The sequence below is a fragment of the Ovis aries genome, chromosome 2 (genome assembly GCF_016772045.2).
Source record: "Ovis aries strain OAR_USU_Benz2616 breed Rambouillet chromosome 2, ARS-UI_Ramb_v3.0, whole genome shotgun sequence".
NCBI classification, from domain to species: Eukaryota; Metazoa; Chordata; class Mammalia; order Artiodactyla; family Bovidae; genus Ovis; species Ovis aries.
In genome coordinates this window covers 113,846,637-113,870,188 of record NC_056055.1, presented here as the reverse complement: position 1 = coordinate 113,870,188, position 23,552 = coordinate 113,846,637, and the positions used below count along the sequence as shown (strand labels likewise).

At 42.2% G+C, this 23,552-nt stretch overlaps 1 protein-coding gene across 1 annotated transcript in view; it reads right to left on the bottom strand.

The window, feature by feature from the left end:
- The window catches only part of NIPA1 (NIPA magnesium transporter 1), a 56,067-nt gene extending 33,710 nt beyond the window's left edge, over positions 1–22,357 (bottom strand). The window contains exon 1 of the mRNA XM_027964652.3: positions 22,173–22,357. Within this exon, the coding sequence (XP_027820453.1) occupies positions 22,173–22,335 (163 nt within the window). The 5' untranslated portion in view covers positions 22,336–22,357. The remainder of the gene's footprint in view (positions 1–22,172) is intronic.
- Between the last annotated feature and the right edge of the window lie 1,195 nt (positions 22,358–23,552).

The window sequence follows — 23,552 nt, the reverse complement described above, 5'->3', positions numbered from 1 at the left end:
AGAGAGGACAGTGTGGAGTAACTGGCAAAGCCGGCTGGACTGCTGTAGGTAACAGAGTAACAAAACCTCTTCACTTACTGCATGAGAAGGAACTTACGGTCCACTTTTTGAGGGCTAACAGGATGAAGATGACCCCTGATGGGTAAATGGCACCTAACTGGAGGTGTGTGAACACCTGCAGGAGACTATCACTTCAGCTCCCCCTTAGTGCAATACCTCTGGGAACAAGCACAGCTCTTTGAGGGTCTGGGAGTTCTGCATCTACAACTTAATACTGGGGGGCATGAGGCTTGTAAGGATGGGTAGTCGAGCACCACCTGCTGCAGTTCTGCCTCTAAGCCCTTAAACTGCACCCTTCAAGGGCACCCTATAGCTCTGCCTCTGCTATCAGGCTCCAAAGCAGAGGGCCTGACCCTGGCTCCTGTCCCAGGTCCTGAATGTGCCTGGTATGAATATGGCCCATGGTGTCCTACATGTCTGAAAACATAGCTGAGCCTAGGAATGCCCTGCAGTCAACTATCAACTATTAATACAGAATCCTGGTTGAATTTCCCAAAAGTGCTGTGGCTAGTTTAGAGCATGTCCTTACTTACATGTGAAATCTTAAAGAAAGAAAGAGAAAAAGACAGAATTGTCAAGGCAATCCTGAAGGAAAAAAACTAAGCTAGAGGCATAATCCTCCTAGACCGCAGACAACACTACAAGCTACAGTAACTAAGACAGTGTGGCACTGGCACAAACAGACAGATCAATGAAACAGGACACAGAGTCCAGAAATAAACCTACAGACTCAGGGTCAATCAACCTTCAACTACAGAGGCAAGAATATACAATGAAGAAGAGACATTCTCTTCAGCAAATTGCGCTTGGAAAGCTGGACAGCCTCACATAAATCAATGAAAGTAAAACACTCCCTCACATCATATACAAAAAATAAACTCAAAATGGCTTAAAGAGATTTCCCGGGTGGTCCAGTGGTTAAGACTCTGTGCTTTCAACACAGGCAGTGTGGGTTCAATCCCTGGTCAGAGAAATAGGATCCCACATGCTGTGTGGCATGACCAAAATTTTAAAAAAAAAAGTCTTAAAGACCTAAATATAAGGCATGACACCGTAAAACTCCTGAAAGAGAACACAGACAAAACATTCTCTGATATAAATTGTAAAAATAGTTTCTTGGCTCAGGCTCCCAAGGTAAAAGAAATAAAAGCAAAAATAAACAAACTGTACTGAATCAAACTTTAAAACTTTTGCACGGCAAAGGAAACCATCAACAAAACAAAAAGACAACCTATGGAATGGGAGAAAATATTTGCAACCGATACAACCAAAGAAGACTGATATCCAAAATATACAGCTTATACAGTTCAATATCAAAAACAACCTAATCAAAAAAAGGGAAAATCTAAGTAGACATTTCTCCAAAGAAAACATACAGATGGCTAACATGCACATGAAAAGATGCTCAACATCACTCATTATCAAAGAAATTCAAGTCAAAATCACAATGAAGTATGGCCTCAAACCAGTCAGAATGGTTATCATTAAAAAGTCTATAAACAATAAATGCTAGAAAGCATGTGGAGAAAAGAGAACTCTCCTACACTGTTGGTGGGAATGTAAATTGGTACAGCCACTATGGAAAACAGTACGGCAATTCCTTAAAGAACTAAAAATAGAGCTATCATATGATCCAGCAATCCTATTCTTTGTTATATACTGGGAAAGATGTAAACTCCAATCTGAAAAGATACATTCACCCCAATGTTCACAGCAGCACTATTTACAATAGCCAAGACATGAAAGCAACCTAGGCATCCATCAACAGATGAACGGATCAAGACGTGCAGTGTATGGGAATACATGTGTTTGTGTATGGAATATTACTCAGCCATTAAAAAGAGTGAAATATTGCCATTTGCAGCAACGCATGGGCCTAGAGATTATCATACTAAGTGAAGTAAGTCAGATAGAGAAAGATAAACAATTATACAATATCACTTATATGTGGAATCTAAAAATAATAGAAATGAATCCATAAACAAAACAGAAGCAGATTCATAGACATAAAAAACAAACTGATGGTTACCAAAGAGGAAAGGGAGGGGCAGATAAACAAGGAGTATGGGATTAACAGATAGACAGTACTATATATAAAACAGATAAGCAACAAGAATTTACTGTGTAACAGAAAATAATATTCAACATCTTGTAATAACCTTATTTACTTATAAGTATATGTAATAACCTTATTATGTAATATAATGTAAAATAATCTGAAAAATACAATGTACATATATAAAACTGAACCACTTTGCTGAATACTTAAAATTAATATAATATTATAAATCAACTACATTAGGATTTTAAAACATTTTAACACAACCAAACTCATATATACAAAAAGACTGGTGGTGGCCATCGGCAAGGGGTGGGAGAAATGGGTGAAGGGGGTCAAATGGTACAAAATTCCAGCCATAAAATAAATAAGTCCTAGGGACACACTGTATAGCGTGGTGACTATACCTGATAATACTATACTGTATATGAATGTTGCTAAGAGTAGATCTTCAAGAGTCTTATTACAGGGGAAAATTGTTACCATGTGTGGTGATACATGCTAACTAGACATTGTGGTGATCATGTCACGATGTATACATATATCAAACAATTACACGGTACAACTGAAACTAATAAAACGTTATACATCAATTTTATTTCGAAGTTTTTTAAAAAAAGAATACTATGTACCCACTTAAAATAAAAAAAAAATTTTTGTGAATCACTGTTGTACATGTGTAACTAATATTGTACGTCAACTATACTTCAATAAAAATACAATTTAAAAATCCGTCATTCATCTGCATTTACCTCATTAAAGGAAGACTACCAGTTCATCAGGTGACATACACACATACACGCATGCCTGCTCAGGGGATTCAGTCAAGTCTGCTGCTCTGTGACCCCATGGACTGTAGCCCACCAGGCTCCTCTGTCCATGGGATCCTCCAGGCAAAGAATGCTGGAGTGAGTTGCCATGCCCTCCTCCAGGGGATCTGCCCAACTCAGGTATTGAACCTGCATCTCCTGTAATTCCTGCACTGCAGGCAGATTCTTTACATGCTGAGCCATCAGGAAAGCTGACACACATACATATATAAAATTTAAAATAACAACAACAAATTTAGGGTCTGTCCTTGTGGTACAGTGGCTAAAGACTCCACATTCCCAACGCAGGAGGCTCAGGTTCAATCCCTGGTCGGAGAACTATGATCCCACGTGCCATGAGGTACAGTCAGAAACAAAAACCCCAAAGCACCACACGACACAACCAAGAGTTCACACGCCACAGCTAAAGGCCCTGCATGCCCCAACAGAGACTGCAGATCCCGGGGCTGCAGCTAAGACTCAGCACAGCCTAAAGAAATAAGTAATTCTACAAGAAAGGAAATGTCCCCGCACCTAAAAAAACACATACTGTTTATTTAAAAATGGAAGGCCGTAAAGCCCACTTTCAAATACAGGGTATGAGGAGCCTCATGGATAGTTCCCTAGCAAAACAACCATAACTGGTAAATAAAGCAGTAAAAATAAAATAAAATAAAGTCTCTGGAAATTGCCCCAAGAGGATACAGCAAAATGAAGAAACATTTTTTCAAGAAAATCAATAAAATCTCAGTAAGAACAGTGAGTCTTTAGCACATGAGCCAAGACCCACTTCTCTCTCTGCTGCAGCTCAGCTGTACAGAAGCTCCACTCCAAGCAGATGTGACCAAAAGACAGGGCTCCTTCCCGTCTCAGCTCTCAGTCACCAGAAGAGCAGGCCTCCAGCACTTCCAACTTCAAGTTGAAGAGATTAAATATCTGGTTAATCCATCCAAGGGTTGGAGGCTCACTTCCTTCACTCAGTCCCTACTTTTAGGGTAGAGAGTCTACCCTAGGCATGGCAGGCCCTGATCATCCTCTCCCAAGCATGAAGATACATGTAGGGTGAAGATCCTACATCTAGAGAGGCAAGAAGAGATCGGAGGCTACTACCCCCACACAGCAACTGTTCTCAAGTAAATCTGCCTGAATTTAACAGGATAAGGTTGTAAAGCAATTTATGCACTGCAGCACTGTCAAAAACTGTAGAGCAACTAGCCAGTAATTAGGAGATCTGGGTGTAGTACCCAATGAGGCAGACAACAAAGAAATCAGGGTAAGAGACGGGCGAAGATTGCCAGTTGCCAGTTGGATGACCACTGTCACCCCAGGGTAAAGGTGCACATATCCAAGGCTATCCCCACTGAGGAGTGACATCAGAGACTTCACATTACAGGGGAATGATAAATGGATAAAAATACTTTATCAAAGTACTCTAAGTCACGAAACAAATAAACAAACAACAGTTTGGAGGTAGAGGTAGGAGAATATACATCTAGAGTTGCTAACACATATTATTTCAAATGTCTCAGTTCAGTTCAGTTCAGTCGCTCAGTCGTGTCTGACTCTTTGCGACCCCATGAATCGCAGCACACCAGGCCTCCCTGTCCATCACCAACTCCCGGAGGTCATTCAGACTCACGTCCATCGAGTCAGTGATGCCATCCAGCCATCTCATCCTCTCTCGTCCCCTTCTCCTCCTGCCCCCAATCCCTCCTAGCATCAGAGTCTTTTCCAATGAGTCAACTCTTCATATGAGGTGGCCAACATACTGGAGTTTCAGCTTTAGCATCATTCCTTCCAAAGAAATCCCAGGGCTCATCTCCTTCAGAATGGACTGGTTGGATCTCCTTGCAGTCCAAGGGACTTTCAAGTCCAATACCACAGTTCAAAAGCATCAATTCTTCGGCGCTCAGCCTTCTTCACAGTCCAACTCTCACATCCATACATGACCACTGGAAAAAGCAGAGCCTTGACTAGACGGACCTTAGTTGGCAAAGTAATGTCTCTGCTTTTGAATATGCTATCTAGGTTGGTCATAATTTTCCTTCCAAGGAGTAAGCGCCTTTTAATTTCATGGCTGCAATCACCATCTGCAGTGATTTTGGAGCCCCCCAAAAATTAAGTCTGACACTATTTCCACTGTTTCCCCATCTATTTCCCATGAAGTTATGGGAACAGATCCCATGATCTTCGTTTTCCAAATGTTGAGCTTTAAGCCAACTTTTTCACTCTCCTCTTTCACTTTCATCAAGAGGCTTTTTAGTTCCTCTTCACTTTTTGCCATAAGGGTGGTGTCATCTGCATATCTGAGGTTATTGATAGTTCTCCTGGTAATCTTGATTCCAGCTTGTGTTTCTTCCAGTCCAGCGTTTCTCATGATGTACTCTGCATAGAAGTTAAATAAGCACGGTGACAATATACAGCCTTGATGTACTCCTTTTCCTATTTGGAACCAGTCTGTTGTTCCATGTCCAGTTCTAACTGTTGCTTCCTGACCTGCATACAGATTTCTCAAGAGACAGGTCAAGTGGTCTGGTATTCCCATCTCTCTCAGAATCTTCCACAGTTTATTGTGATCCACACAGTCAAAGGCTTTGGCATAGTCAATAAAGCAGAAATAGATGTTTTTCTGGAACTCTCTTGCTTTTTCCATGATCCGGCAGATGTTGGCAATTTGATCTCTGGTTCCTCTGCCTTTTCTAAAACCAGCTTGAACATCAGGAAGTTCATGATTCATGTATTGCTGAAGCCTGGCTTGGAGAATTTTGAGCATTACTTTACTAGCATGTGAGATGCGTGCAATTGTGTGGTAGTTTGAGCATCCTTTGGCATTGCCTTTCTTTGGGATTGGAAAGAAAACTGACCTTTTCCAGTCCTGTGGCCACTGCTGAGTTTTCCAAATTTGCTGGCATATTGAGTGCAGCACTTTCACAGCATCATCTTTTAGGTTTTGAAGTAGCTCAACTGGAATGCCATCACCTCCACTAGCTCTGTTTGTAGTGATGCTTTCTAAGGCCCACTTAACTTCACATTCCAGGATGTCTGGCTCTAGCTGAGTCATCACACCATCATGATTATCCGGGTCGTGAAGATCTCTTTCGTACAGTTCTTCTGTGTATTCTTGCCACCTCTTCTTAATATCTTCTACTTCTGTTAGGTCCATACCATTTCTGTCCTTTATCGAGCCCATCTTTGCATGAAATGTTCCCTTGGTATCTCTGATTTTCTTGAAGAGATCTCTAGTCTTTCCCATTCTGTTGTTTTCCTCTATTTCTTTGCACTGATCGCTGAAAGAGGCTTTCTTATCTCTTCTTGCTATTCCTTGGAACTCTGCATTCAGATGCTTATATCTTTCCTTCTCTCCTTTGCTTTTCGCTTCTCTTCTTTTCACTAATCATTAGCAAAATGCATATTGTAACAATGATGAGATACCACGTACACCCATTAGAAAGGCTACTATCAAAACAAACAAACAAAAATCCAGAAAACAACAAGTGCTGGTAAAGATACAGAGAAATTGAAAGAAACCCTTGCTGATTGCTGGTGAGAATGGAAAATGGTGCACTTGCTGTGGATAACAGAATGGCAGTTCCTCAGAAAGTTAAATATAGACTTAGCATAGGATCCAGCAATCCCCCTTCTGGGTACATATCCATAAAAACTGAAAGCACGAATTTGAACAAGTATATGCACACTTACATTCTTAGTAGCATTATTCACTATAGCCAAAAAGCCATTAGAATCCACATGTCTATCAATGGATGAATAGATCAATTGATAAACAAAATATAATGTATACATTCCCTTCTGTTATGCATGAAACAGCAAGCAGTACAAAATGCACTGTATCGGTGCTTTAGTAGTATTTGTATTTCTTGCACTAACTGTAAAAGTTCCAGAAAAGAACTACTGAAGCATGATTATTACCTGATTGGTGGTAATAAAAAAATAATTTTTAACTGAAAAAAATTATAAGATGTACCAAACAAACAAAAAAGCATGCACTATATTACCAATATCATTTAAAGGGGGGAATACAAGCAACAAAACTGCTCGTGAGTGTGCCCAGATTTTAGATATAACAAAAACTTAAAACCAGTTATTTAAAATATGTTCAAGTAACTAAAGGAAATCATGCTTAAAGAAACAAAGAAAGATATGATGACAACCCATCATCAAATAGAGTATCAATAGACATAAATTATTTTTAAAAAATGAAAAGCCAACTGTAAATTCTGGGGTTGAAAGGTAAAATGACTAGAATGAAAAAAATCAATAGCAGATTTTAACTTCCTGGCAAAAGAATCAGTGAACTAGAAGACATATTGATAAAGATTATATATTCTGGAAAACATTAACAGAAAACAAGAACTAAAGAGAGAGAGGTACAAAGAAAAATTAACAGCACTTCAGAGAAATGTGGGACATCATTAAGAATATCAACAGATATAATGTGATTATCAGAGGAAAACAAAGTATCAGAAAAAATATTCAAGGAAAAATAGCTGAAACTTACCAAATGTGATTTAAAAAAAAATCTACACATCCAGGAAGCTCAAAACACTCCAATAAGACAAACACAAAGATATCCACACCCAGTCACATGATGGTAAAATGCTCAAAGACAAAATTGTGAAAGAAGCAAGAGAAAAACAACTGACAACAAGGGAATTCCAATAAGATTAACAACTGACTTCTCAGCAAGACAGTGGAGGCCAGAAAGCAGCGGAATAATATAATCAAAGTTCTTAAAGGAGAAACTGTCAAGCAACAATCTTACATCCAGCAAAACTATCTTTCAAATATGAAGGCAAAACAAACACATTCCCAGATAAGTAAAACTGAAGAGAACTGAGAACAAATGTAGCTTACAATAAAAACTAAATGAAGTTCCTCAGGTGAAAGCAAGTAAATTCAGACAGTATTTTGAATTCATACACACACACACTCCAGTAATGACAGAGGTAACCGTGTCATTATAAAAGTCAGTGGAAATGAAAATATATTGTCCTTTCTCATCTTAGCTGATTTGAAAAGGTACTGAATGTATATTATTGTATTGTCAGATCAATAACATACAGCATTATACATTATATATATACACACATATATATAACATATAGTAATAAATTTGATAAGGATAGCACAAAGGATATGTGTGTGAGCAAAGTTTTACCAAGCACGAACATGATAACTTGATGGTAATTTGATCCACAGGAACAAATGAAGAAAATAAGAAATGGTAAATAAGAAAGTAACATAACAAGGACATCTCTGTGGACCAGTGGCTAAGACTCCACATTCCAAAGGCAGGAGGCCTGAGGTTGACCCCTGGTTTGGGGGCCTCCCTGGTGGCTCAGACAGTAAAGAGTCTGCCTGTGGTACAGGAGACCTGGGTTTGATCCCTGGGTTGGGAAGATCCCCTGGAGAAGGAAATGGCTACCCACTGCGGTATTCTTGCCTGAAAAATCCCATGAATGGAGGAGCCTGACAGGCTATAGTCCATGGGGTCAAAAAGAGTCAGACACAACTGAGTGACATCACTTTGTTTCAGGGAACTATCCCACATGCTACAATTAAGAGTTTGCATGCCACAGCTAAAGTCCAGCATGCCACAAAGAAGACTGAAGATCCCAGGTGCTGCAAAGAAGATCAAGCACAGCCAAATAATTTCTTTAAAAAGAAACATAACGAACACTATACATCTGTATTCGACTTCCTTTGTTTTCTAAGCCTCTTTGGCATATAAAATAATATAAAGTATACATTAGCTTTATTATAAGCTACAACAATACATTGTTGGGTTTCTAACATAAAAAATGTAACATATATAACAATAATAAAGAAAGAAGTTACATGTATATGTATGGCTGAGTCCCTTTGCTGTTCACCGGAAACTATCAGAATATTGTTAATTGGCTATAGCTCACTACAAAAGGTTTCTGGTGTTAAAAAAAAAATTACAAAAAAAAAAAAAAAGAAGCAATGCAGCTGTACAGGAGTAATATTTCTATATCTACCTGGATTCAAATCAATATAAGTCTGAAGTAGATTCCATTAGCTAAAATATAATGGTGAGTCCTAGAGCTAATAACTAAAAAATATGGTGAAAAATCATTAAAGGAATTAAAATGTTACACTAGAGAAATTCACATAATGCAAATAAAGCCATAAATGAGTAGAGAAACAGAAAATCTACGAGATGTATACAAAAAGAGTAAATGGCATAAATCCAACTGTAAAAATTAAAGCAGTAAATGCCAACTGATTTACAGTATTGTTCAAGTCTTCTACTTCTTTGCTGATCTTCAGCCTTGTTTTTCTATCCATTTTGAATGTAGGATACTAACATCTCCAACTACTTTTTTTAAAAATTTTTATTTATTTGGTTGCATCAGGTCTTAGCTGTGGTGTACAGGCTCAGCTGCCCCATGGCATGTCATGTGGGATCCTAGTTCCCCAACCACAGATCAAACCAGCGTCCCCTCCATTGGAAGGCAGATTCTTCACCACTCGACCCCCTGGGAAGCCCGATCCAGCCACCGCTTTTAATTGTCTCTCTCTCTCTTTATTCTGTCAGTTTTGCTTCGTGTATTTCGGATGTTGTTGCTAGGTCCACATATATTTAGAAATGTTATGTCTTCCTGAAGATTGAACCATTTCATCATTATAAAATGTCCTTCTTTGTCTCTAGGAACAATTTTTGTCTTAAAGTTTATTCTGTTTAATATAAGCATGGCCACTCCTGCTCTCTTTTGTGTGAAAATAAATATTCTTGTTTATTATTTAAAATAGCTCTGAACATACTTCATTCTAGATCTTGAAAATTGTTTTACAGCAAGTGAACACACTAATTTACTCAACAGCTTTCCAAAATTCTATATATGATATTCAACAGATTTCAGGAACTTAGAAATCAAGGAATCAGTCACAATCTTTTCTGTTGGGGGCCTATGCTAAGGGCATGGGATCACTGCTACAGCAGCAGCTAGAATGTGGGCAGTCCTGCAGATCAAGGATTCCAGTACAAGGGGACCCACTGAGACTCTCCTCTTTCACTGCTTTCACTATCATACAACACTACTATAGGGTGATGCTTTTGATGGTTTGGAATGGATTCTCACTGAAATGGGGAAGAACCTGGGATACCAGGAATGGAAAAACAACAAGATTTTGGTCTCCCTTTAGTCAAAGGGTATAATTCAGCTACCAGTGTATAGGGGTCCCCCCACTCATACTCCCCAAGAGGAGCTTGAATTTGCTGAAATCCAAAAGTATTGCAATCACCTGCACTTTTTAAGTCAATATTAGGTAAAATTTTTCTGCTTTAATAGGCATTAAGTTACACTTCTAACTATACATCAAAGTGGTACTTCTCCACGTGGGCCTCAAGGACCCCAGTTCAGCAGTACCCTCAGCGCTCATGGAAGAAAACCCACTGCTCTTTCTGCTCATCCACCTGTGCAGTAGCTGCCCCAGGTTCCATCCTGTTGTAGCCAGAAACTCTTAGAAGCCTGCCTTCCATGTTAGGCCTTGGCCCTGCTATAGACATTATTTTCTTATGCTCTAAAATGACAGTTTCTTCATAGCTTCACCTTCATCACTATCCTTAAACATCCTAGTTACTTAGTTGACACCCTCAGGGGGCCCTTGTTTAAGCTTATGTTCATGCTCATCCTCTTCCAGGCTGATGTTTAGGACTCTTCAAGTTCTCTGGCCTCAGCAAGAACAAGGAGCTCAGAACTGTAGAACACTGATGATTTTCTGTTTGTTTATTTGACTGTATTTACGCCTCCTCCCCTCCACTCCTAGGTATGGTTTCCAAAGGTAGCAATATCTAAAGTCTAGAATTCTTTTCCCCCCTCATACTGGAAACCCTGGGTGCTGAGAGTTCAATGGTTGTTTATAACAGCTGAACCATAAGACAAAGAACTGTTGTGCAAACACAAAAGAAGCTTCTCAGGATGATAATACCAACTGGCAGTGATGTTGTCTCAGTTCAGTTCAGTCGCTCAGTCATGTCCGACTCTTTGCGACCCCATGAATTGCAGCACGCCAGGCCTCTCTGTCCATCACCATCTCCCGGAGTTCACTCAGACTCACGTCCATTGAGTCTGTGATGCCATCCAGCCATCTCATCCTCGGTCGTCCGCTTCTCCTCCTGCCCCCAACCCCTCCCAACATCAGAGTCTTTTCCAGTGAGTCAACTCTTTGCATGAGGTGGTCAAAGTACTGGAGTTTCAGCTTTAGCATCATTCCTTCCAAAAGAAATCCCAGGGCTGATCTCCTTTACAATGGACTGGTTGGATCTCCTTGCAGTCCAAGGGACTCTCAAGAGTCTTCTCCAACACCACACTTCAAAAGCATCAATTCTTCGGTGCTCAGCCTTCTTCACAGTCCAACTCTCACATCCATACATGACCACAGGAAAAACCATAGCCTTGATGTTGTCTACTGATAGTCTATTGTCTATTGCTATTGATAAGATAATATCAATTGGCAGTGATGATGGACTACTGGCTTTCAAAACCTTCCATTTAGTTATAAACGGGTGTCAGAAATGTCCTTAAAGTATTGCTTTCTAGCACAGAATTACAGACAGTCATCTAGTTTATGTACCTCCGGATCATACCACAGGAAAATTACTTCCATTCACGTGTGCTCCCGAGAGGAGGAAGAGAAGTTGCTGCTAACAGCGAAGCAGGAGTGGATCACTAAGTCCTTTACTAGCTAATTAATGCCTTAACTTAAAAGATGCTACATAGTTTTTCAGGTTCTTTTAAAAAAAGAATTATCAAGAAAATTTCTTTCATGACAACAATGAGCTAAATGAGAGCATTAACTAGACTCAATTTGGGCACTTGGTATTCACCAATGTATGAATGGAGTTAGAACCTGAAGTTCTTTTGTATGTTTCTTATTAGATATGTAGAATCTACATTCCTAAAGAAATAGCTAGGCAATCTTGAAAAGGACGAAAAAAACTGTGTGACTTATACTATGTGATTTTAAGATTATAAAACAACATAATCAAGACAGACTGGCGTAAGTATAGGCATAAACAGTAAAAAGCTGAAGTTCTAATACTCTGGCCACCTGATGCAAAGAGCCAACTCATTGGAAGAGACCCTGATGCTGGGAAAGATCTAAGGCAGGGGGAGAAGGTGACAACAGAGGACAAGATGGTTGGATGGCATCACCGACTCAATGGACATGAGTTTGAGAAAACCCCGGGAATGAGGAAGGACAGGGAAGCCTGGCGTGCTGCAGTCCATGGGGTCACAAAGAGTCGGACACAATTGAGGGACTGAGCATACAATAAAAACAGAATACAATTCAGAAATACACTCACACATGTACACTCAGATCATGGACTAAAGCAGCAGTATAATTCAGCCAACAAACGATGCAGAACCAAATGTCTACCAGGAGAGACCACACTGAACCTTGACTCATAGCTTCACTTCAGTTCAGTTCAGTCACTCAGTTGTGCCCAGCTCTGCGATCCCATGAACTGCAGCACGCCAGGCTTCCCTGTCCTCCACCAACTCCCCGAGCTTACTCAAACTCATGTCCATTGAGTTGATGATGCCATCCAACCATCTCATCCTCTGTCATCCCCTTCTCCTCTGCCTTCAATCTTTCCCAGCATCAGGGTCTTTTCCAGTGAATCAGTTCTTTGCATCAGGTGGCCAAAGTATTGGAGTTTCAGCTTCAGCATCAGTCCTTCCAATGAATATTCAGGACTGATTTCCTTTAGGATGGACTGGTTGGATCTCCTTGCAGTTCAAGGGACTCTCAAGAGTCTTCTCCAACACCACAGAACAAAAGCATCAATTCATAGGTGCTCAGCTTTCTTTATGGTCCAACTCTTTCACATCCATACATGACTACTGGCAAAACCATAGCTTTGACTAGACGGACATTTGTTGGCAAAGTATTGTCTCTGCTTTTTAATATGCTATCTAGGTTGGCCATAACTTTCCTTCCAAGGAGCAAATGTCTTCTAATTTCATGGCTGCAGTCACATCTGCAGTGATTTTGGAGCCCCCAAAAAATAAAGTCTTTCATTGCTTCCCCATCTATTTGCCATGAAGTGATGGGACCAGATGCCATTAGTTTTCTGAATGTTGAGTCTTAAGCCAACTTTTTCAGTATCCTCTTTCACTTTCATCAAGAGGCTCTTTAGTTCTTCTTCACTTTCTGCCATAAATGTGGCATACCTTGACTCATACCTTAGTCATATACAAAAATTAATTCAAGATGGCTTACAAAAAGATCTTAGTGACCCAGATAACCACGATGGTGTGCACACTCACCTAGAGCCAGACATCCTGGAGTGTGAAGTCAAGTGGATCTTAGGAAGCATCAGTATAAGCAAAGCTAGAAGAGGTGATAGAATTCCACCTGAGCTATTTTAAATCCTAAAAGATGATGGAACAACAGACTGGTTCAAAACTGGGAAAGGAGTACGTCAAAGCTGTATATTGTCACCCTGCTTATTTAACTCATATGCAGAATACATCATGTGAAATGCCACGCTGGATGAAGCACAAGCTCCAATCAAGACTGCCAGGAGAAATATCAATAACCTCAGATACGCAGATGACATCACCCTTATGGCAGAAAATGAAGAGAAACTAAAGAGCCTCTTGAGGAAGGTGAAAGGGTGAAAAAGTGGGTTTAAAACTCAACATTCAAAAAATTAGGATCATGGCATCCGGTCCCATCACTTCATGGCAAATAGATGGGGAAACAGTAGAAATAGTGACAGACTTTATTTTCTTGGGCTCCAAAATCTTGCTCCTTGGAAAAAAATCTACGACAAACCTAGAGAGCATATTAAAAAGCAGGGACTTTGCTAACAAAGCTCTGTCTAGTCAAAGTTATGGTTTTTCCAGTAGTCACGTATGGATATGAGAGTTGGACCATCAACAGGGCTGAGCTCCAAAGAATTGGTGCTTTGGAACTGTGGTATAGGAGAAAACTCTTGAAAGTCCCTTGGACTACAAGGAGATCAAACCAGTTAATCCTAAAGGAAATCACTCCTGAATATACATTGGAAGGACTGATGCTGAAGCTGAAGATCCAATACTTTGGCCACCTGATGTGAAGAGCCAACTTACTGTAAAAGACCCTGATGCTGGGACAGATTTAAGGCAGGAGAAGGGGACGACAGAGGACGAGATGGTTGGATGGCATCACCAACTCAAGAGACCTGACTTTGAGCAAACTCTGGGAGATGGTGAAGGACAGGGAAGTTTGAAATGTGGCAGTCCATGGGGTAGCAAAGAGTTGGACACTACTGAGAGACTGAACAACAATAACAACATTCATGCAACCACTGAATATTTTTTCAAAGGACATTTAACAGCATGGGGATGAGCACAACCACAGGACGTAAACTGGCACACAGTATTCAAGGTACATGATGAAGAGATATACCACATCTGACTGGTGGTATTTACTTCATTTTTCTCTATCCCCTATGTATTATATATATTTGGTACACAGGATTTATTCATTAAAATTAAATGTTTAAATATAAGTATTGAATATTGAGAAACCTATATGCAGGTCAGGAAGCAACAGTTAGAACTGGACATGGAACAACAGACTGGTTCCAAATAGGAAAAGGAGTACGTCAAGGCTGTATATTGTCACCCTGCTTATTTAACTTCTATGCAGAGTACATCATGAGAAACACTGGGCTGGAAGAAGCACAAGCTGGAATCAAGATTGTCGGGAGAAATATCAATAACCTCAGATATGCAGATGACACCACCTTTATGGCAGAAAGCAAAGAAGAACTAAAGAGCCTCTTGATGAAAGTGAAAGTGGAGAGTGAAAAAGATAGCTTAAAGTTCAACATTCAGAAAATGAAGATCATGGCATCTGGTCCCATCACTTCATGGGAAATAGATGGGGAAACAGTGCAAACAGTGTCAGACTTTATTTTGGGGGGCTCCAAGATCACTGCAGATAGTGACTGCAGCCATGAAATTAAAAGACACTTACTCCTTGGAAGAAAAGTTATGACCAACCTAGACAGCATATTCAACAGCAGAGACATTACTTTGCCGACTAAGGTCCGTCTAGTCAAGGCTATGGTTTTTCCAGTGGTCATGTATGGATGTGAGGGTTGGACCGTGAAGAAAGCTGAGCACCAAAGAATTGATGCTTTTGAACTGTGGTGTTGGAGAAGACTTTTGAGAGTCCCTTGGACTGCAAGGAGATCCAACCAGTCCATTCTGAAGGAGATCAGCCCTGGGATTTCTTTGGAAGGAATGATGCTAAAGCTGAAGCTCCAGTACTTTGGCCACCACATGCAAAGAGTTGACTCATTGGAAAAGACTTTGATGCTGGGAGGGATTGGGGGCAGGAGGAGAAGGGGATGACAGAGGACGAGATGGCTGGATGGCATCACTGACTCGATGGACATGAGTCTGAGTGAACTCTGGGAGTTGGTGATGGACAGGGAGGCCTGGCGTGCTGCGATTCATGGGGTTGCAAAGAGTCGGACACGACTGAGCGACTGAACTGAAGAAGAAATACAGCTAACTGTAACAGTAGTTACCTCAAAGTGAAGAGATGAATACTTTTTATTTTCCTATTCATATGTACTTCCCAGATTTTAAAAAATGACCACATTTCTATAATCAAGAAGAGGATGCTCTTTTAAAAATATGACAATGCCCAGAGTTCTCTGAAATGATATGACTGTTTAGCAGAGCTCTGACTGGGCATGGACCAGCAAAGTAAACCCTCTGCCTGCCCACCCTCCCTGGCTGATGCAGGCAATATCTAAAAGAATCAGTTTACAGTCACAGATTTGGAAACGTTAGGGAATGGCACAGATACATAGGGAATGTGGGGTTAGGGAGTGTGGGATTGAGCATATTCTTCTTGAAAAGTAGTTTTTTCTAGTTGCTCATCTTTATAAAATTTTTCTAAAAAGGGCTATTTACTCATTGAGGACTTAAAATACTGGAAATATAAATTACATTATATTTTATACTGTATCAATAAACATTTTTGAAGAAAAAATACACTCTGTCCAACAGAAGTTCAATAAGATCATGCGGTATTTCATCCAGGAATGTATATCAGTGATCGAGTTCAATGTTTGTCATAATGAAAAAGATTAGAAATTATTTACCTTAATGTTTTAGGGTATTAATTATATGTACTTATTTATAATAAACCAGTATCATATTATGAACTTTTCCCAAATAAATTATGAAACTCATTGGAAAAGTCTTACTTGTAGGTGAATTTATGTATTAATATCTTCCCTTCACTTTTCCTACAGGCAGCAAGAGAGAAAGACCACCTTCAAAGTCAGCCTGAGCTGGGTTCAGATCATGGTACCACCAGTCCTGTATCGACTGCGTGCCTCAACTTCTCTCCTACATCACACCTCCTGGGATCCATGTCCCTATACTGTTCCCTCACACTCTGAATTTGGGCTGGCTGTGAGTATACCACTAGAATGTGGCAGTAGCAGTATTTTAAGACTTTCAAAACAGGTCACAAAGATCATTCTTTGGAAGATTTGGTCTCGACGAAGCTATGCAGCACATAAGGGGTATGAACTCCCTGAGACCACTATGGTGTGAGAAAGCCCAACATAGCCACATGTGAAGAGACTACAATAGTGACAGAGGTAGGGAGGAAGGGGGAGAGGGAAACAGAGAAGGGGGTCAGAGGGACTCCCCTAGCTGTTTCAGCTTTCCTGAACAAGCAAGTGAAGAAATCATCCCAGATGGCTCCAGCCCCAGCCACCATCTGACTGCAACCCACTCAAAGACCCCCAAGGAAGCAGGGCCCATCTGAGTCTAGACAGAGGCATGAGGCTGGGACATCATGAGTCTTGTGTAGGTAGCAGCCTTCTTTACCTTCTCCTCTTCTGGAAATACTACCAACTAAACCAGATATGTACAGGCTATGGAGACACTTGATGCTCTTAACAACTGCACTGTTCTCCCGTGTTGCTCATCAATGGTCTCCCCTTGGAGCTGGACAGGGATCAGGGTTAGAGGTTTTCAGATCTGGCAGTAACTCTGGTTTCTGTTGCTTAGCAGAGGCCACAGGTAAATGAGATCAGCTCTGAATAATTTAAAGAAAGCTCACAAATAAAATACAAGGTTGAGTTTATCCCTCTTTACTACACAGATACTCATGGCCAGTTATTGAGTGCCCACCATCTGCCTCCCCGTTGACAGGACACATCCCCTGCCTTGAAGAGCCATGATCCAGGGGGCACTCGGACAAGTGGACAAGCCATTAGACCACAGGTTTCAGGAGCAGAAAAGGGTTGAGGATAAACACAAAGAAGACATACAGCAGGAGGAGCCAACTCCATCTGTTAGGGCATGGAGGATTCACAGAAGCTGAGAAACTAACCGCAGGCCCACAGGGTGGCGGGCGTGAAGACAGCATGCATCCATCTCATCTCTAGCTGGGGGGGTACATGCACCTACAAGTGTGCTTTCGAGAGCCAGAGAGCATGCCCCCTTCAAGTCAGTACAGGGGGCTTGAGACTAGCAGGCGGGATACTTGGATCCCAGTTTTCACTCTCATGGGACAACTCACTCACCTTCTGAGCATCTAACACTTTAACTACACACCTAGGCTGTACTCTTCTCAGGAAAAGAGACTATGAAATCTGAGGAGGAATTTTTTTTATTGTGGAAAAATACATATAAAAGTCACCATTTTAACCATTTTTAAGTGTACAGTTCATGGCATTAAGTACATTCACTCTGTTGTACAACCACCATCATCCATCTCACAAAGCAGAAACTCTGGGTAAAAGAGAATATTTAACAACAACAACTCTGTGCCCATTAAACATTAATTTTCCACCCCTCCTTCTTACAGCCCCTGTGACACCATTCTACTTTCTGTCTCTGTAATTTGACTACTCTAGGTACCTCATATGGGTAGAATCACGTAAGGTATGTCCTTCTGTGACTGATTTACTTCACTTAGCATAATGTCTCAAGGCTCATCTATAATGCAGCATGTGTCAGGATTTCCTTCCTTTTTAAGACTAAATAATATTCCTTTTAAATGTATATACCACAATTCATTTATCCATTTCTCCATCAATGGATATTTGGGTTGTTTCCACACTTTGTCTATTGTGAATAATGCTCCTATGAAAAAGGGTGTGCAAATATCTATACAAGCCCCTGCTTTTATTTCTTCTGGATATATACACTCAGAAATGGAACTGCTGGCTTATATGGTAATTCTACATTTAATTTTTTGAAGAACCTCCATATTGATTTGCATAGCAGGTGTACCATTTTACATTCTCAAGAACAGTGCACAAGGGTTCCAATTTCTCAACATCCTCACCAATGCTTATTATCTCCTACTTCTTTTTAAAACAACAACCATCCTAACAAGCATTAGGAGGTATCTCCTGCTTTTGGGCTCCAAAATCACTGCAGATGGTGATTGCAGTGATGAAATTAAAAGATGCCTACTCCTTGGAAGGAAAGTTATGACCAACCTAGATAGCATATTCAAAAGCAGAGACACTACTTTGCCTACAAAAGTCCATCCAGTCAAGGCTATGGTTTTTCCAGTGGTCATGTATGGATGTGAGAGGTGGACTGTGAAGAAAGATGAGCGCCGAAGAATTGATGCTTTTGAACTGTGTTGCTGGAGAAGACTCTCGAGAGTCCCTTGGACTGCAAGGAGATCCAACCAGTCCATTGTAAAGGAGATCAGCCCTGGGATTTCTTTGGAAGGAATGATGCTAAAGCTGAAGCTCCAGTACTCTGGCCACCTCATGCGAAGAGTTGACTCATTGGAAAAGACTCTGATGCTGGGAGGGATTGGGGGCAGGAGGAGAAGGGGATGACAGAGGATGAGATGGCTGGATGGCATCACCGACTTGATGGACATGAGTTTGGGTAAACTCCGGGAGTTGGTGATGGACAGGGAGGCCTGGCGTGCTGTGATTCATGGGGTCGCAAAGAGTCGGACATGACTGAGTGACTGAACTGAACTGACCTGGTTTTAATCAAAGGGAATTTTTTAAAAGTTCATGCTTCTTCCAGGCTTAGGACATTCTAATAGAGTTACTCATCTATGTAGTTCTCCAAAGCCTCCAGCAAATCCTTGCATATGACTTTCCTGAGTCTGTCTCTACAATGTCAGTCTGAGGGTAGGACACCATCCCCCCTAGCTAAGAGGCTCCATCCTAGCCTATCTACCAGCACAGGAATTCTAATATTGCAACTGGCTTTCAACACACATCTTTACACTCGATGATTATCTTGTTTCTCTTTTAAAAGCTCTGCTTCAAGTGGGTTCTAACACTAAACATATTATCAATATCCTGTAGCCCCAGGTACTCCCGGACCTCCTTCCCATCTTGAGTCCTTCAAAGCCACCCAGAAGCGAGGCAGTTTCACCTTAAGCCTGTGTTGTGGACGGTGCTCCTAGCCTATCCATTTTCATTCCACGTGTGGTATTCTATTCAAGGTCCTTTCAAGGGTGAGTGAAAGCTAGTAACAGAGGAAGCTGTACCCCAAACCCTCCCAGCCAATAGAAGGGCTGTGACCAGAATGGTGGCTCTCCTGAAGCTGAGACTCAAAAGAAATGCTGGTGCATGGCAATGCAATAAAGTTGAAACTTTAAGTGAGACAGCTTTTTGCAGAGTTAGAAACCATTCCTTAACACAAGAACTTGACTCCCCAGTTTTCAGCCACCTCCTCTGTCCTCCCATCTCCTCCATTTCAGTCATTTCATAATGGCCAACTATGCTGCTTGTCAGCAGAAGCAGAAAAAAGGATTCAGGAGGAGCTGATTTTGAAATTACTTGTCCTCTATACCTACAACAGTGTCTGACATATAATAAGACTTCCATGAACATCTGCTGAACAAATGAAAACTAATTTATCAAAACAAGACTCTATGTCCATACTCTACCATTATGAGAGGAATGCAGCTAGCTTGAATTAGTAATGGTGGATAGTAAATGGGGAAGAACGAAATTAGCAAATACCACATTTTCACTCATTAATTTAAGGGCATAGTGTGCAAACATAAATAAAAGCATCAATAATTTTTTTTCCAGGTTTCTGTGGGTTTTTTCTTATTCACTAACTCCGTTGAACACATAAGCTGAGCTGAAACAACACATTTACTCAATAATCATTGTTTTCTGTTAAGTCTATATTCAGGTTTCCCTAGATTTTACCTAATGTCATATGGTCATGAGTCCTCAGGTTCCTCCTGGTTCTGACAGTCTCTCAGACTTTACAGCCTTGACAGGAGGGCTGCAGATATTTTTCAGGCTATATCTGAATTCAGCTTTGTGTGGTGTTTTTCTCATGGTTAGACTGGGTTCAGGAGATCATGTACCCATCCTATCAAGGGCACATATGTTGTTTATTTTTTGAATTACAGCAAATACTTCACCCTAAAGCCCCTCAAACTGACAGGTGCTCCCTGAAAAGTGTGCAGCTGCCAGATGGCTATTCCTACCTTAGAGTTTACAGCCGCATCTAAGGGAAACTACATTAGATTTCATTTAGATCTTATGTATAGACTGCAACGTTTTCCCTTTGAAGCTGAATTCTTTAACAAATATCTATGATTTCATATTTTCTCTTGAGGTTATAGGTCCCTTTATCTCTTTCCTCAATTCACCCATGGCTGAACATCCAGGGCACTCAAGAGAGTTTCACTTGCATTCTAGAATTTGAACTATTAAATGAGTTAACTTATTCTTAAACCCATGACCTGGTGGCTTCCTCCTTCCCAGAAAGCTCCTAACACTATTCTTGTAGAACACAATGAACAACCACAAGACCTTCTCAGTCCTTCTGGACAGGTTCATTAGCAGTTTTAAAGCATGCTACATCTTGCCTTCAGTAAACAACCTCAACCTCTCTTAGGACACAGGAACACTGGCAAAAACCCTGCACATCTCTCACTTTCAATACTGATAAGGAGTGTCCACCTCAAGCAATAGTCAGTCGGCCCATTCTTGGTTATTTTAATCTGTCTTGCGTGTTCTTCACACTGAAAATCATTTGTAGTCAAATCAGTTCAGTTCAGTTGCTCAGCCGTGTCCAACTCTTTGCGACCCCATGAATTGCAGCATGCCAGGCCTCCCTGTCCATCACTAACTCCTGGAGTTCACTCAAACTCATGTCCATCCAGTCGGTGATGCCATCCAGCCATCTCATCCTCTGTCATCCCCTTCTCCTTCTGCCCCCAATCCCTCCCAGCATCAGTCTTTTCCAATGAGTCAACTCTTCACATGAGGTGGCCAAAGTACTGGAGTTTCAGCTTTAGCATCAGTCCTTCCAAAGAAATCCCAGGGCTGATCTCCTTCAGAATGGACTGGTTGGATCTCCTTGCAGTCCAAGGGATTCTCAAGAGTCTTCTCCAACACCACAGTTCAAAAGCATCAGTTCTGCGCTCAGCTTTCTTCACAGTCCAACTCTCACATCCATACATTGTAGTCAAATAGGTCAAATCTAAACCAAAGATGATTCAAGTCGAGGACCTCAGGAACAGAAGCCACAGGAAAGCACAGACCCCGAGGGCAAGCGCCTCCTTGGCCCGCAAGTCCCACCCTGGCCTGCCTAGCGCACGTTTTTTCTTCAGCACTGATATGGCCACTGCAGGGGGAGAGGTCAGCAGGCCCTGCCCTCCAAGTGCACCCCAGGCCCGAGTCACAGCAAAGGTGGGAGGCCAGTCGCTCCTCCCGGTCCGGCAGTGGACTCTGACCATTCCGGGAATACTGCACACAAGAAGCTTTCCCTAAGCAGCCGGCGAATGCAGGTGACAGGGACACGGGGTGACAACCAGAGGGCAGGTAGGCGGGCTGCATGGCTGCAAAGGGACTGGGTCTGCAAGGCAGGAAAGAAGTCTGCTGGAAAAACCTTATACAACTGAAGACGGCCTTGGCAGCCGCTGGGAAGAGAGAAAAACAGTGGCGGCGACACCACTGCCATCGCTCAGGGCGGGCGGCTGATGTCCCCGGCAGCTTTCCTAGCAGAGACGCTCCTGGCGCGCAGGGCAGCGTCTGTGCCTGCGCTCCGGGTGGGCTAAGGGGTCCCCCGCCCGCGCAGCTCGCCCTTCGGAGGTGCCCCGCCTGGTCTGACGATCCGAACACTCCCCTACTTGAGGCAGCTCCTCTCCCAACACCCTTCGGCGGCTCCCCCCACACCCCCCGCCCCCACCCCGAGCAGGGCCGCTGCCCGCCCTACCTCGCCGCTTGGCGCGCACGATGCCCTTCTTCTGAAGCACGAACGTGGACCCGTTCACCAGGCTCGACACTACGGCCACGCCCAGGCCGAGCGACACGGCGGCGGGGCTCGGGCTGCGCGCCCCCTCCCCGGCCGCCGCCGCTGCAGCAGCCGCAGTCCCCATTCCGCCCGTGCCCGCCCTCTGCGCCTGCGCGCTCGCGCGCCCGGCCAGAAGGCGGGGGCCGGCTCCACCGCAGAGCCACTGGGCTGTGGGGCGGGGGGGACCTCGGGCGGCCCGGAGGCAGGGTGGAGTCTGGGCTCCTCGTGGAGGTCAGGCGGAGGGTGGATCCCGAGTTCTGGGAGGAGGGCGAGCGCCGAGAGGAAGCGAATGAGGGTTCGGAGCGCATCAAGAGAGGCGGCGACGGTGAGGGATGGAGTGAGACTGTAGGTGGGTGGGTGTAGACAGGCAGAGTTTCCAGATTTGGCAACTGCAAATACAGGACCCCCAGTTAAGTTTGCATCTCAGATAAACACATAATTTTCAGTGGTTGTCCCATCCAATATTCGGGACTGAAAAAGCGCCAACAAGACGCAGTCCTAACTGGGATCATGGACTCCCACAAAGCTGGTCCGGGATCAGCAGGGAGCCGCTCCTGGGGCCTGAAGCCAAGCCAGCTATGGAAACTCAAATGGGACCACTAAATGAAGTCATCTGCCTCCGCACTGGAGCAGTGAGCTTGTGATCATACTGTCTATCCCAATTTATTTTTGATAAAACGTACCAAATTTCAGAAAACACGGAACAGTATTTTAAAATTACTCAAGCTCACTACCCTAGCCTAATAGTTATTATTTGAAATGTTTTCCTACCTAAAGTACAATTTAATTACAATATACAAAATAGCCTTTTTATTTAATATACCATAATCAGTTTTAATGTTGCTGCATAATGATTGTTTTAATGATAGTATGGTGTTGGTGATTTAGTCGCTAAGTCATGTCTGACTCTTGCAATCCCATGGACTGGGAACCTACCAGGCTCCTCTTTCCATGGGATTCTCCAGGGAAGAATGCTGGAGTGGGTTGCCATTTCCTTCTCAGCATTAAAGTTCTCATATAGAAATACAGAAATGATAATATAATCTCCCATAAAGTTAATTACCATAATCTGTGTAACTATTTGGCTGTTGTTGGTTGTTACTGTTGAGTCCTGCCCCAGGCCATAGGTACAAGGACTTGTACCAAGGCCACAGAAGCAGAGCCCAGAATCAACCTCACCCAAGAAGCTAATTGAACCCCTTTATAACGTTTGCCAAAAGCCGGTGATCATCACTAACTCCAAACTCCTAACTCCAAGTTAGGCAAAGATGCCCACTCCAGTAAAACAGCCTATAGCTCCTC